This window comes from Diadema setosum, chromosome 8 (assembly GCF_964275005.1).
Source record: "Diadema setosum chromosome 8, eeDiaSeto1, whole genome shotgun sequence".
NCBI lineage: Eukaryota > Metazoa > Echinodermata > Echinoidea > Diadematoida > Diadematidae > Diadema > Diadema setosum.
The window spans coordinates 9,013,329-9,030,048 of record NC_092692.1 but is presented as its reverse complement, the minus strand read 5'-3'; the positions used below and the strand labels follow the sequence as shown (position 1 = coordinate 9,030,048).

General features: G+C 36.6%; 1 protein-coding gene across 1 annotated transcript in view; it reads right to left on the bottom strand.

Annotated features, from left to right (window-relative positions):
- LOC140231794 (ovochymase-like) overlaps window positions 1–13,126 on the bottom strand; it is a 47,673-nt gene extending 34,547 nt beyond the window's left edge. The window contains exons 1-11 of the mRNA XM_072311947.1: window positions 13,020–13,126; window positions 11,135–11,378; window positions 9,882–10,074; window positions 9,199–9,464; window positions 8,397–8,536; window positions 6,377–6,542; window positions 4,202–4,231; window positions 3,702–3,737; window positions 2,989–3,021; window positions 1,356–1,611; window positions 716–807 (exon numbers count right to left, since the gene is read on the bottom strand). Of these exons, the coding sequence (XP_072168048.1) occupies window positions 716–807; window positions 1,356–1,611; window positions 2,989–3,021; window positions 3,702–3,737; window positions 4,202–4,231; window positions 6,377–6,542; window positions 8,397–8,536; window positions 9,199–9,464; window positions 9,882–10,074; window positions 11,135–11,378; window positions 13,020–13,040 (1,477 nt within the window). The 5' untranslated portion in view covers window positions 13,041–13,126. The remainder of the gene's footprint in view (window positions 1–715; window positions 808–1,355; window positions 1,612–2,988; window positions 3,022–3,701; window positions 3,738–4,201; window positions 4,232–6,376; window positions 6,543–8,396; window positions 8,537–9,198; window positions 9,465–9,881; window positions 10,075–11,134; window positions 11,379–13,019) is intronic.
- Between the last annotated feature and the right edge of the window lie 3,594 nt (window positions 13,127–16,720).

Genomic DNA, 16,720 nt, shown 5'->3' with positions numbered 1-16,720 from the left:
CTAAGCCAAAAATAGATAACAAAATACGTTCTTTCTCATACTCCACCTGTAAAATGTTTAATTCAGAGCCAATTTCCCTTCAATCATCCCCTTCATTACAAATTTTCAAGAAACGCCTCCGGATTCACCAGTCTATCTTTTGACTTAGTTATTTATTACTTCGTATGACCACCCGGATTATGTTTTCAAATGTTTTCGTTTTATTTTCCGTTTTAGATGTTGCTCGATATTACTTTTAATCCGTATATGATCTTATAACCTTTGTATTTGATGCAGGGTTCCCTTGCAAATCAGGTCATTGTGACTCTGAACGGGACAACCCTGCTTATATATATATATATATATATATATATATATATATAAACAAAACGTAAAGACAATGATAATGTTAGACATTCATTTTGCCTTGCAACTCTTGCAAATTGTCGGTCTCTGGCATAGCATTTTATAGACTTATGGCACATAATATCACGAGGGTCAATTGCCAATAGATTCTACTTTAATTGTGCCAATGATCCTCTAAAGCAGAGCTGAGATTACCGCAACGAACAGTTTTGCTTCACACAAATAGGGAAGGGACCCTATCCATATTAATGAACATTCGATAACCCCTATTCTATAAGAGCGAGGCCCTAGTCACAATTTTGAATGGTGTACAACAATTAATCCATCTGTTCTCGAACAGGAAACACGGAAACAATATTTCATTTTGTACCGATCGTGTCAACTCGCAGTTCAAGTTGAAATCCTTGCTCCGTTACGGATCCATCACTGGTAAAGTGTATCCATGCATTTGTCACGAGCAATCTAGAATACATTAGAAAAGAATGATACTATGGGATGAATCATTGGCAATCGGGGTTTACACAGTGCCTTCCGGAGCCCGTGAATGTGTACATACAACGGCAAAAAGTACAATCTCGGAATACAAATTATTTCTTTTATTTCATAATAGAAAACGACAGAAAAAAAGGCGTTTTCACTGTTTTTCATCACAGCGAGAATTGCGAGATATCAATTACGTGTAAATTAACTTATGCTCACCTATTTCTCATTCCAAATGCTTAGACGTACATCCTTCAATTGGTCATTTCAAAGAGATCACAATACAAGGGACAACAAAAACATTTAATTAACGGTTGGGTTCTGTAAAAAGCCAGACACATTATACATGCATCTTGCGCTCGCCAATGCACTGATATTTAGTACAGAGTCAGTAATTTCTTAAACACTACTATGGCTTTTGCGGTTATTAGGGAGGGAAGGGCGAGGCTGCCTTGAAAATAATATTGCACTTCCTACACAATCAAATGGATAACGCAATTCTCTGCCTTCATGCAGTACGTTATACACACCTTAGGTCATCCGGTATTTCATCGCCGTCATAGCGAGCGATTTCCAGGCTGTCTCCGTGCTCCGGCGACAGGCCGCTTCCGATCACCAGATAGTCATAACCGGCCTCCGTCGAGAAATCAAGGAAGTCGATTAGAAGGGAGTAGTCCTCGGGAATAGAGATAAACCAAAGAATGCCGGCATTGTTCGGATAATAATTAGGATACATGGGTGACTCGAGAACTATCGTCTCCCCAGCTGATAAATTGACGTAGATCACTGAAATAAGAAGGAAACACGGAGGGTCTAAGTCGATCTCATCACTATTAACACACACTGAAATCATGAAAACGCTTGGACGCGTTTTTATTTTTTCACCAAGAAATTTCATTCACATAAACATCCAGGTACAAAATAAATGTCACACACAATACATAAAGACAGATGATAGAAAATTGACACGTAGCTGCAAAACGTCTAAATAATGCAAATACGATTCCAGTTGATATTAGATACAAAACCTTTTATCTTTTTTACTTCGCTTGCTTTGAAAATTGACAAATTGGCTAAATTCGCTAATATGTAATAATTTCTTTTTATTTCTTACAAGAAATATAAAGATTTTGGAACCAAGTATAACAGCACTTCAGATAATTTGAGTTTGATTCTGTAACATAATTTCCTGTATCTGGGAAATAAACCTTTGGGTAACATCACATTCCCAAAACAAATGTGCACTTGTTTCTGTGGAGCTCGAACAAGGCGTACAGAGGTGTTTGTCAGATAGTCCCATTGCAAAAAGTAAGTTACTAACACCAATATTTCTATGCAGAATTTTATACTGAAAATAACGAAGTCTTTAATTCAGGGTAGATGCATATTAAAGGAACATTGCATAGTTTATTATTTCTTCCCATTTCCTTTCTGATTTAGGTGGATAAAATATTCTATCACATGATTTTCGATGCATATATCGACATATCTTCATTCTTTTGAACAAATCATATTGGAACTTGAATCATTGTTAACAACTCTAGGAAAAATATCAGCAACATCTATCAAGTTTTTTTTTTTGTGTATGTGATACAGTCATTTATGTGTATTTGTTCCTTCCCATGCTCCTCATTATTGCCGCTAATCCTGCGATAGTGACAGATTTAAGTCTTGTGCAACCAAAACCTGAATTGATGTGTGCCTATACCATTGATCACACTTCCTCTACGCATTCACTCATTTATTGTATTCACAAAATTCACTTCATCCACTGATAAACACATATCCCTAAAGCTTGCCTCTGACTCATTGCAATCTGTAAAAGAAAACAATCATTTTTTCAATCATTATGCTACTAAAATGAAATACATGCAATGCTCTTTAAACTGTTTTTATTGTTGCGATAGAATAACAAGAATTATTCAAGCTTTACAAAGATACTCAGGCACCTATGAAGGCACACTATTCTACCGTTTAGTTTTCTTCAAGTTCTAACGACTTTGCTGCAATGATTTCTGCATTAAGTAACTCCACATTAACTTTGTAGTTGAGGAAGGTTCACTGGACAAGACCTTTTAATACATATTATACATTTTTGTTTTTGTCTAGGCGAGATAGTCATGATTATGTGTAGCAATGATTAACATACTCGGAAATACGTACCTGATGAATTCGAGACTGAAGGCATAGTGGTACCTGATGAAAGATATGCGAGAAAAATTTAGAAAAGAACTCATAGATTAGAATATTAAACTGCGTAATCAGGAAATTCAGTAGTAACTTTTGTCTGTTCTCCTCTTGTTTTTTTTCCTTCATTAAAAAAAAAAAAGGATTCTCTAAATGTTATTTTAATGCTGAGTTACGATCACTGATATATGAAGAGGCCAAATTTGGTGTTTTAAAGTGCTAGACATTTTTACTTAATCAATACATGATTACTCCTCTGATCTTTTAACTCAGACGACAGTGAAATTGAATACTCGCGACATAAATGCAGGTATAGTCAAATGAGGAGTGAATTGTGTCGAAGAGAAAAAAACATTTTTTTTTCTCGGATTGATGCGCATTATCTAAATCCTCACCAGTACAATTGTTTCGTCTATTGACACATGTCACCAGGTTTGCCAAAACAAGGTAACCTACATGTACACACTTTAATCTCGGAAAGCAGTTGGAGAATATTCCCGTCAGAATCAAGACTCGCAAACGGGCAGCAATTAATGAAATATTGATTTCCCTTAAAAAACGTCTTTGGAGCTTTTTCTAAAACATGTAATTATCACATATATTCATATGTCTATATATTAATGTCAACAAGATGAATGATATTACGATTGTTCATTATCAATTTTCTCTGCTAATAGGTTTCTTCTTACTCGTTTCCCCAACATATGGAGGTGGAGCGGTCACATCTGTGAATAAAAGTACAGAGGTTTGGGCAAGCCCAAAGAAGGTAGTGATTAATAATATATGGGAAATATTGCACATAACTATACAAACATACACAAGCACACAAACACACATATTTTATATGTACATGCAAATATATATATATATATATATATATACATATAAATATAGAGATATTCATATAATAGATGGACATATAATTTTAATTTCCTAGTATTCAGCCTGTTTGACAGATATGCAGTTATGTCGTATCATTATTATTATTATTATTTTTACTTTAATATGTTTCCTTATCAGGAACAACAATAACCAACGGACAAAGTGATAAGAATTTTCTACATGCAAGAAAATATTGTGGAAGGCCTTTCTAGTATTGGTTTTGAAAGTCTGGCTAAAGGAGGTCGTTAAAATAAGGATAATAAATCGAGGAAACATGGCAGTTTTCCTTTTTTTTTTTGCTACTTACTTCCTACAGGAGGCCACTCGCCCGTGAAATCTGCAATAAGAAATTTATTGCGAAAATGAATGTCAGCTTTCATTGTATACCTTTTGCCTTGCACTAGCTTATACGGCCTTTTTTCAGTTAGCTAAGCAGATTTTTTTTTTTTTCGTGAACCTTAACTTTAAAAATGTAGTGTATCGACGTACCGTACAGAAGGATAACGTTGGCGCATATGTATTAATATTTATTTGAACTTAGAGTGATTTCATGATGATCAAATGAATTCACCTGCACATATATATATATATATATATATATATATAATGTATTTGTAGGTACAGCTGTGCATGCATTATACTTCGTAATACTATTGCTTGCATTTGTATCTGCTTCGTGACATTTCACCTTCCTGTACAAATAGTTTATGGTACTTGGCAATTATTTTGTATTATTTGGATATGGACACAAATAATGAAATGTGCACAACCATACTAATGATATCATTTGTAAAGAAGAGCGAGCTTACATTAATATTGAACGAAGAATAATGTACCCAATTCAAAACATATTTCATTCATGTACTGCTGGCCGTAACCTTGAATGTGTATGATAGTCGTATTAAAAAACCGTGTTTTAGATAAGCATTTATCGTGAGAACCTCAGGACACAAATAATGAAATGTGCACAACCATACTAATGATATCATTTGTAAAGAAGAGCGAGCTTACATCAATTCTGAACGAAGAATAATGTACCCAATTCAAAACATATTTCATTCATGTACTGCTGGCCGTAACCTTGAATGTGTATGATAGTCGTATTAAAAAACCGTGTTTTAGATAAGCATTTATCGTGAGAACCTCAGACTGAAAGTGTGAATGTATTGATATGAAGAAACCAATATGTCCTGAGAAGGCTTAGACTGTTTATTAATCTATAAAAGACCACACTTATACACAATGTCATATGCTGTGTGATACTATGGTCCAATCTCATTTTGATGGTTATACATGGTATATTTATATATTTTTCCGTTTAAGTGGACATAATGTAACAGTTTTGCCAACTGGCATAATCTGTTTGAGAATAGCTATGGCAGTTAGTATAGATTTCTGTGTTGTTGTTTTTTTTTTTTCCTCCAGGTTTATTGAGGGTGTTATGTTATGTGTTATGTTATGTTTTAGTTACTATAATGCGCAAGTGATCTGTCAATGCATTGTGTGACTTACTTGTATAATGTACTATTATTGTATCTCATTTTTGCTCCCTATCCCTTTTCATATTAAAAAAAAACAAACCCCGAAATGACAGCATCACAAGTAAACAATACAAATAAGAAACATTGAAATCAATAAGGAATCAAATATCTTTTTATATAAAAATCTCTAAGTGAATAAGCATAAAGTGAATTGTATGAATCATATGAGTTACATTTGACTCATTTTCATATCGTTTTTCTTATATTGTACATGTTGTATATGTCTTTTGCTTGTTACTAAAATGCATTGTTACTTATTGACTGCTACTTTGACAAAGCACTATATGACACTATTCTTAATAAAACAGATTGAATAGAAATGAATCGAAATGTATACGTAATTATCATCATTTTTTTTTTTTTTAACGACGTCCCGGAGCTGACGTATAATCATAGCACGATGCACAAAAGAAGATGGACGGACGCGATTGCATTCTCACTTGAGCCTGCTCAGGTGACCTAAATTGCGCCTAATCTATAGGCACCGACAGTCATTAACATTCCACGTGGCAATGAACTATCCAGTGGCCACAATTATATAGAAATTAGGGTCACTGCTTACCATTTATGTGACGGGATAAGCTATATTGTTGAGCAGGCCTACATTGTACAGAGCCTTTTTGTTTGTTGACCGAGTTTGCAAGAAAGCGAGACTCAAAGTAAAGGCCCTTCCATTTGCCGTTTCATGAGGTATTGCCGTCGATCGTAACATATTTCTGTCTGCGTCTGCGTTCAGTGGCGTTCAAAATGGTAAAGTTAACCGAACGATATTCACTAATAACTAGAAAGTGTGGAACACATTTACGAAAACTACTCAAATACTGAATGCGCTCCTTAATCGGCCATGCTGCGCCTGTTTTCTTCTCAATCTCAATCATAGGTAATGTCTCATATCATCTGCACCTCTAGTCAAAGTTACGGACATTTCCAAGGACACTTACTTCCAGATCCATTGAGGAAAGAAACGATGACTGAGTAGTACTGGGACACACGGGTGTAGACCCCCGGCTTTTCTGCAACAGCACAACCATCACCCCAGCTTGTCACACCGATTAGCTGCCATCGGCCATTAATGCCCTGGCAGACCAGAGGACCGCCACTGTCACCCTGCATGCCGGGGTTAAAACATGAGATTCATTCTTTTTCACGACTGTTTCTTTTTTTCTCTCTCTCGCTCTCTCTCTCTCTAACGTTCACGAAATACGTCCAGAGTTTAACTGTACAATATGAGTGAATGACCACCAGTGCAATTAATGGTACAAAATTTCGCAAGGGGTGAAAGATTATTCGAGAAGTAGCCGAGTTGAAAAACAGAGTTGGATAGATCGCTTCATTTTCCACAATAGTACAACAAACAAAAATACAAATATCCATTGCATCCATGCATGTATGCCTCTCTGATTACTTTGCAAAAACTCCATAAACTTGTCTCATCAGAATTATCTCAGCAAGTTAACACAAAGTTCAAAATTTGTGCGGAGAGTCCTTGATACTGAACTGACAAAACTGGAGACACATTAAGTAGAACCATGAATAGTGATATACAATGAGACAGCCAGCAAGGCGAACCACCCTGTCTGTTCCAAGAGAAGAAGCCTGCAACAGTCGGGGCGCATAAACTTAGATTTAAAGGGTGTGTACAGTTCTGGTCGAGGTGAAGATTTAGCTTTTAACGTTTTGCGAGATATTCAGAAACCACTCTAGGAGATGTCAAAGAGCATGGATTTTTAAGGGGTATCAAAAGTTTAGTCGATGAAAATCGGTTTTGAAATGGCTGAGATATCCAAAAATAAGGTGAAACAAAGAGATCCTAATAAAGTTGTGGCATGTCGCCTTTTATTATTAGCACTTTTTGGGATATCTCAGCCATTTGAAAACCAATTTTCATCAAAAAACGTTGAATCCTTCTTAAAATTACATGCTCTTTCATATTTCATTAGAGGCTTTTCATTATCTCACTTAGAAATGTTCAAAACCTGAATCCCTACCTCAACCAGTACTGTACAGTCCCTTTACGGCCTAAGCTTGTTTAACCGTCCGCCCGATGTGTGTGTGTGTGTGTGTGTGTGTGTGTGTGTGCTTTCAATGGTTATCCTTTTTTTTTTTGCTGAATCTCAATCCGGATGAAGTAAGCCTTGCATCTTGAAGGTTGGAAAGTTTTGAGATATTCAAGATGGCTGCCAAAATCTTTGCCTATAAAATCTTAAACTTCCTTGTAGACTGTGAGCAAGGACACAAAAAGTGAATTCCTGGTATTACCTCATTTCGAGGGAATTGTTTAATAGCTGCAAAAAAAAAAATAACATTCTCTCTGAAAAATATTCTGATTTAAAGTATTTCCGTATGAAAATGAAAAAAAAAAGTCGGAATATTTCAGTGGGTTTTCTCTATTTCGAGGGTGTTGAATCAGAACCTTGGTGATGAAACCCTTAGATCACTGAATGTATCTAATTATACAAGATGGCCGCCAAAGATTAAAACTTTGATTTACGTATTCCCTCACATATGGTGAATGAATCAATACTATGATGATGGTTTTACCCTTTTTGATGGTGCTTAATTCGAATCTGATTGATGAAATTTTGCATCTTCGAGGGTTTTTGTATACATGTATTTAAGATTTTTGATGTCCATTTTGGCGGCCACCTTGAAAACTGTTGAATCAACCGCATTCGGAATCATCACCACAAGTTCTTTTTAATTAATCCATCATTTACTAGAAAATACCGTAAAATGTTTGTTTTGGGGGCCATTTTTAATATATCAAAGCCCTAAGGGGAGCAAGAGTAGCTTCACTGAAAAATGGTCAAACCATCAAAGAACATCGGCGGACGGACGGGTAAAACAAGATTCGGTCTAGCACCCAGATTGTAATAATTCCGAAAAATTTCGAAGCCGACAATAAATGACTCTTTAAATACGAAACTCTTCTGCACATTAACAACCCTGCAATGTTCTTACCGAGCACGAGTCTATTTCTCCGCGCTCGTAGCCCGCGCATATCATATGTGGTGTGATGCTGCTCTCTCCATAGAAATCCTTGCACTCCTCCTGAGAAAACAATCTCACAACGGCTTTCTGCAGCGCATCGGGATAGTAATCTTGTGGATTAACAAAAATCAGTTATAAAATTCCATGACAGTATTGTGCATCGCAATGTTAACATGTAACTAAGGTTACATCACAATTTAGAGAACTTCCGGGACAGATTTTGATGAAATAAAGTTTGATGATGAAATAATTAATTATCCTATTGATAATTGCCAAAAGTGTTTGCATTCAATGTATTGTAATATACAAATGCGAAATCGGTAGGCAAAGTAGTCAATTTAACGAAGATATTTTAATGACTGTATTTTAGTGCCTGAGAAAACATGAAGAAAATGCACGCTTGTAATATAAAATTAAATGACATAACCTTGATATCGGCCGGAAAACCTATACCAAGAGAGGAATGACACTCATTTTTATGTGGTCTGAGTGAATGCAGCAAAATTAAAAAAGAATATATTCGCATTTAATGGATACTAGGAAAATCTGTTCAATAGTGAACCTGATGAAACTGGCAACGAGAAGACGTCTTCGAATAATAGTGATATTAGGTAGCCTTCAAGGTTAATTGCGTATTCGTATAAGTACGCTAACTATTGCATTTTCATTTCCTGAGAACCGGTACTTTTTTTTTCTTTATTAGAAACTATGGAAACCTAGATGTTCCGAATGTACAGCTGTGCTTTTATTGTATACAGATTAATGGACGTACATTGTTCTACCAAACCCCATCCCGCTATGAGACACCGGTGGTAATCCGTAGTTTCCTGCAAAGAGTCTGCCAGACAGGCGGGCCGAACGAAGTCCGTGTAGTTCACTGGTTGCGAAAGTCTGATCAGGGCAATGTCTCGATCGTACGGTGTAACATAACTGTAATATGGGTCGGTGATGATCTCTGCAGGAGGGATGGCCTGGCGGTGTTCGGAGTGAGTCGACAGACTGAGGTCTCCGAATATTACTAGATCTACATTAACGTCTCTGCAAGTGTAGGGATAGGAGTATTCAGAAACGAAGAAAGCGCTTTTAAAACAGAGGTACTGGGTAAAAGACTGTGTACTTGTTTCTTATCTTTTTTTTTGTGGTGGAAATTTATTCTTTGGACATATTTGATAAATATGAATCGCGGTAATCAATCTAAAGAAGTCACAATCTACGCCTAATACTTCCTTCCTTTATCCGTAAATTCGGCAGAGACCAACCCTGGAATATAACGCTATAACAAAGTTGCCAATAACACGTTCCCCTGAATATAGACAATCATACACGAAGGAACAATGGGAAAAGAGAAAGACACATATACAGAAAGAACATTTCGGATTTCGTATGTCCCCAAAGCACATCTGACACATCTACCTGTGCATCGAGTGAAAGTAATGACCTCCAAAAATTTCTTACACACAGTGCGCAGCCGTAACAACCCAATCGGCTGCGATCAACGTGGCGCCGCAAAATTGCCCGCCCTGATTTTCGGCGTACAGTTGTGCCATCCAGGGGAATTCCCCTTCCTCTGCCTCCACCCCTCTGAAGATTTGTGTAAGGTCGGGTGCGTAGCCAGGTCTTGTCCCACATTGCACCTCGCTATAAGGCTCTGCAAAATGATAAAACACATTAACCTATTACCCTATATACTTCTTGACACCTGGCAAGCCTTGTACCATAATCATTATGTATAATCCCGTGTAAGGAACATGTCAAACCTATTAGAAGATCTTTACTGACGACATAACTTGCAGTCATTTAGGCTCATTAAAGATATTCTAATTTCGTCTCTAGCTCTCAGAGACTGCTCGCGCTTGCTTCTAATATAAAATGAGCTAATTAGTTTCTGGAACTTCCTTTTCGCTTACAAGAAAAAAAAATCACGTTTCTTGAAATATCCCTATCCCCGACAATTCCGCCAACATAATCTGAATTGCCATCGAGGACCGTTACGGTGGATCTATCTGACATATTGTGTTAAAGGAGGCAAGGTATGAATCACATTATTATCAATGTAGGAGGATATATCGGATGTCGGTAGACAAATATAGAATATGTGCAGATTGTTTATCATCATGAATAACTCCCAGAGGATTCCGAGGACTGTCTTCCGTATACCTATGAGGACGTTCAATCCGCAAAATATGCAATTATCCATCCGTGAGAAGAGAGAAAAAAAAATCATTATAAGAAGGAAAGGAACAATCAATCACCGTTATCTTTAAGTGTTCATTGTGAAAACTGTCAAATACTGTCTTTATGTAACATCAACGAATTCATAAACACTCGGGGAAACAGACCAGTGACTGGAAGCAATAGGAGGCAACTACATGTATATCTTCTTCTTCTTCTTCTTCTTCTTCTTTTTTTTGGGGGGGGGGGGTTGTTGTTAATAGGAAACGATCGGATTGTAAAATAATCCTCTTGTGGAGGAAAAGGAAACCAAAAGAGGTATTGAATTTAAGAAGTTAATACGGTAACAAATGAATGTTCTCACTGTGAAGTGGCATAATGTAATCCCTCTGTTTTATTGTATTCTCGTTACCTGTAAACACATCATACAAATACGCAGCCTGAGAATGGAACTTTTCTTTACCGTCCAGGAGTCTGAACAATGATTTTGTAGAGATACAGTTTGGAGTTGATGAAACAAATAAAGCACGCCTCACCCGTGCTACTACCGCGACAATATCCGTTGGAAGTCATCTGCGAATCGGTTAGACCCCCACAAGTAATGGGCCAATCCTCTCCGGTGATGTTTTCAAAGGTAGATCGACAGGACGCTGTGATGTTGACGCAGTCTGAGAGGCATGGTCGGTGTGTTGGGCCGTAGTGTGGACACTCGGGAAAAATCAAGTTGCACGCAAACCTAGTGAAATCCTCGTGACAGCTTTGAATATTTCCAGATTCGACCTGAAATAGAAGAAGATAATTTGGTTTTAAGAATCTGATATAACTTTCAGGGCTCGCTTTTTCAGTTTTGAGCGTGGGTGTGTGTGTGTGTGTGGGGGGGGGGGGGGGGGGCTCTGACTTGTTTGACACAATTTAACCTGACGTGTTCACGTCGCACTTTCATAGGAATGTTGTGGATTTGTCTCACAGCTATAACTGGTAAGACAGGTATAGGTAAACCCCAAGGTGATAGGAAGCAAATAATCAACGTTGGTGAAGGTGATGGGACAAACTATGACTTCCGAGGCGATCTGGATGTAGCTATCTTTCCGAAGCACAGCTGAGGAAAGACAGCGTACGCATTCAGATCGCCGAGGTTGATTATTTGCTGTATATTCCACATCTATATTCTCATTCAATTCCACATCTGAAATCATTTTACCTGTCGGGAACAAGACTGGGGGGGGGGGAGCGAACAACGCAGCTAGATCTAGTTAGTCTAGACTACAAGTCGAGAAGGAACTCTTCTTCTCAGATGATGTAATAGGCAAAACTACACTTACACGTGATCAGCTCTTGACCAATCCTGTTGTGGAATATAATGTGACTTATAAATATGAATATAAATTATATGCAGGATATTTTTTGTGTATCGTTGTAATATGCACATATGTGTTTGTCTGTGTTTCAATGCTTTATTTTACTCATTAATGAAGTCTACACCTTGCTTTCCAATCTCATTCGTCACTATTATGTCCACTCGTAGCCCTCCATACAAGTTCTTATAGTCCTCCACCCTAAAATGGTGGTGGTAATAAAGGTTGACATGAAATATTTTGTTGGTTCATTGAAACTTATAAAAGACGTATTGCTTTGAAGGGATATTCTCGTTACAAATAAAAATAAAGTTGTTTCCAGAAAAAAAAAATATTTCACCCACCTAAAAAAAAAAAAAAAAGGGATTTCATACGCTATTCAAACTTTAGACGTTATCAATTATATACAATACAACGCTAAATCCAAATCTTCGTCATTTTCAGTATAAAATTCTGCTACAAAGACTTCCTTACCATACACATTTGTTTTGGGAAGGCAATCTTACAAAAAGATGTATTTCTTAAATACGCAATTACGTTACAAAATCAAGCTTAGAATAAATTGATACAGTGGAAGTAGGCCTACTTTTATATTTGATTCCAGAAGAGTCAATGGTTTGATGATACATTTTATTTTTCGTCTTTTGTTAGGCATCCTATTTTTAATACCTTTGGATACCTTGCAAGTTCTTTTGCAGGAAAAGTGATTTCTCAATATGCGTACACATACCTTATATGGCTAACAGAAAGACACAGAGAGAAAGAGAGAGAGAGAGATGCATTGTGCATAGTTTGTACGTGTCTAACATGCCGATATATTTCACGAAGAAAAACTGGCTTGTTTTATGAACAAATTCGGACCAATTGAGAACAGTAGAATTACAAATCAGCATGTATTGTTTAGCAAAATCATGTTATGGTCTCTCATGCGCATTTTGTCTTTAAAGGTTTCCACATTTTTTTTGAGGAGTTATTAAAATACCATAACTGACTGCACAGTACTATGAGATACTATTTTATATATCTACATCATATATATTAAATATAGATGATGTGATATAATTACCACAAAGTTAAAGAAGTCCATTGCATCCGTAGACGAAGAAAACAGTTCATTCGGGAAAAAAGTTGTGTCGTATGGTAACACGGAACAGACCACCGGAACCGGTGAACAAACCGCTATGGAGACAAAATACACAGGGAAAAAAAGTGAAACCTGCTCGTATAGCCACGACATAGAAAATACCCATGGTTGTTTCTTCTGTGATTTCACACATGCAATTAAGGGAATATCTACTAATCATATAGGTATGTGTGTGAGAAACACGAAGTAAACCATATTTTTGGAAATAGCAAAGCTCTGACCCTATCTAATAATAATAATGAGAATAGCAATACAGGGTGATTATAATGCGCCAATTCCACAAAGCTAACGTGCTCAAGGCGCAGTAGAAGAAGTAACTTATAAAATACAAAAATCCTTACACAAACATACACATGAAAATGAATGACACACTAATGATAATTAAAAAAAATATCATGATATGCAATTCTACTGGAAAATGGTTACGAACAAATGAGTCTTGAGGGCAATTCTTAAAGGAGTCAACATTCGAAATGTAACGGATAGCTTGAGGCAACTGATTCCACAGGTAAGGTCCAGCATGTGCAAATGACCGATCCCCCATGATTTCTTCGTTTTTGGAACAACAAGCAATCTACAATCGGATGACCTTAAACATCTGGGAGTATTATAAAATGTCAGCAAATTAACATTGTACTCTGGGGCAAATCCGTGTATGCATGGAAAAACAAATAGTAATAGTTTAAATACAATGCGAGATTCAACGGGTAACCAATGACATGAATGCATTGAGGACAAAACAGGGGTAATGTGAGTATTTCTCCTGGTAAGGGTTACAATGCTGGCTGCTGAATTTTGCAATTTTTGTAATCGTGAAAGTTGAGATTGTGGTAGCTGAAATAGGAGTGCATTACCATGATCTAAATATGGTTTAGTTAATAAAAGCACACGCATATTCATGTACAATTCATATGAAAATACAAAAATAGCAGTGTACATATAAATTCACATATACATAAAATATAATTGAATACACTCGTATCTTAATGTGCATTCATACGAAATTTGAAGTTTGTCATCTTTAACCTGTTGCAACAATAGCTCTGATTTGTTTTAAACAACAGCAAAAAAGTGAACAGAAGAGACGAGTGAGGTTTCAACTTTTTTTTTTTTATAAGACAGTTGTGGCAATTTGAAAGATGTTCAGAGACTGTTCATCGTTCTTAATTGGGGACGTGGACTGATGAGACAGGGGTCATGGGTAAATGATAAACACCCTCATCCCCCTTTTTTTTCCTTTGGCAGAAAGAACTTCTAGAGGAACTTTGGCGCGAGGAGTCATGTGTTTAGATCCTTTTGGGGTGTTTTTTTTTTTAATAAATTACAATCTCTGACTTGAACATTTCAAATCTTTAAAAAACCTAGATAGATGTGTTTGAATATACAGCATAATATATCACAAACAGCCATGAGGAATCACCTCTTGGTTGTTCTGAGGAAGGTAATATGTATGCATTTTATTTCGGGAGTTGTGGTAAGAGCATACCCATTAACGATCATATAATTTTTTTAAGCTTACGGCAGTATTCTTCATCTTCGAAGTCTCCGCAGTCATTATACCCATCACACAATTTATCCACCGTCAAGCAGAGCCCACTTTTTCGGCATGCGGTCGCGTTTGGTTGACATCCTTGGGCAGAGAAACAGAAAAGTGCATTTCAGAAACGCTAATATTATAGGATTACTTACTGTCACAACAATTTTACAGAAGGTATGGAATACGTAAGTGTTCCGTTATTACTTTAAGAAGAATACTGATTTCATACGAAAATTAGAAGAAAATAACTCCAACAGACCAATCTCTTAATATGCAAATCGACCAGTTGCTACACAGAGGAAAAATAAAATCTCCCTTCACAATGAACCGGTTCTTATGAACTACAAAGTAATATTCAAACGATTATCCTAGCATTGGGAATGAAAATCAAAATTAATGTTGCAAGATAAATTTGTATCAATAAATTCATTGCAAATGTGAATATTCCCTACAAACACAGTTTCAGGTTAACTGGATAATCTGTTCAAAACTTATGAATGTTTTAAGAGAAGACCACTAGAGCTTGTGATGTCACATGTGCAGAACGATGTGAACAAAATATAAAGAAAATTCAACATCACTGTCACTTTTCTAGCATTATAAAAGAGTACTTGAAATAGCCTGTTTTATGAAGTCAGAGGGAAGTATATTACCCTTAATATACATCAGTGACAAGTTGAGGATTTGCGTACATTAAACAAAAAAGAAATTGTTAAATATTCTTCGTATTTTCTTTATAGCGTTCTACGCATGACACGTCATAAAACTGTAGTAGTCTTCTCATTCAGCAGTAATTTTGCAGAAAATAAAAAAAACCAATTCATGAATTTGGAACGGATTTTTCGCTTTTCCTGAAACTTTCACTGACAAGAATGATGTATTCTATTAATCTTGCTGCATTAACATAATCCACATGCATATGAAGGTGAACTTGTCCTTTAGTACAACGGTGACAGACGAAAAATTAAAGCTTATACTGTATAGTGTTTTTTAAGCTCCTCAAAACGATATTCTGATATCATATCAAAGTAACAATCGGTATGCACCTATCCTGAAATACCATCAAATATCGCGTAATGTGTAATAAAATCACACATACTGTAGCCGGACAATAATACACACTCCGATTTAAGTCACATCCTTTGTTGTCTGCATTTTACCGTTACTATTGTTTAGCCTTTGATAAAGATTACATTGTCATTCATGTGAAGGAATTCGGCATACTTAAAACAGAAACAGAAAGCGAGAGATCGATGTCATTAGAAATGTGTTGTCTTGCAGCCTCAAGAGCGATACAATTGAACTGAAGTCCACCGTTCGTTTCCAGCGCTGTAAAGAAACTGTTGTACGGCAATCATCACGAGGGTCAATCGCCTTAAATATGCGTCCAATCTAAACTTATTGAATTGATATAGATCATAATATATTTAGTTTCTAACCGTTAAACCAATAAAAGTGATTCTTTATTCCATTAAATTCTTATTTGAAACAGTAAGGTGATAATCAATACCACATTAGATGGACAAAGTGGACAAAGCACTCATACAGGAATGACTGGAAACATCAACGTGCCCGAAGAGATGCGGTCATGGTCTACTGCGTTTTCGCTACTTGGATCTTTTAACTGTAGTGACAGTTTCCAAGAGGGGTTGTCATCTCTTTCTCATGCTAGCTAGTCAGCAACTGATGTTTCAGCGCCATTTAGCAATCACCTAGTTGTGACATCCCGGTCAAAGCGTCCTCCTACTTCCCCTTTCGAGGAAAAAATCTAGAAGCAGACTTTTGGCGCGCTATGGGATGTCCTGCGTCCCCTATAGAATTGTTGTAAACCTATACATGAAACACTTGGAAGTAAAATCACTAGACACGGCTCCTTCGGAATGCAAGCCACATTTATTCAAATGTATTGTAGATGCCATTCTGGAGATTGTGAACAAAGACTCAGTGTCCCTCGTCAGTGATCATCTGAACCAAGTGGACTCCGTGGACAACATAAAATTCACCTTTGAACTGGAAAAGGATAGATCGGTCCCCTTCCTACACAAACAAATCTTCAAAAAGCCAGATTTACACTAGTTGAAGTTCA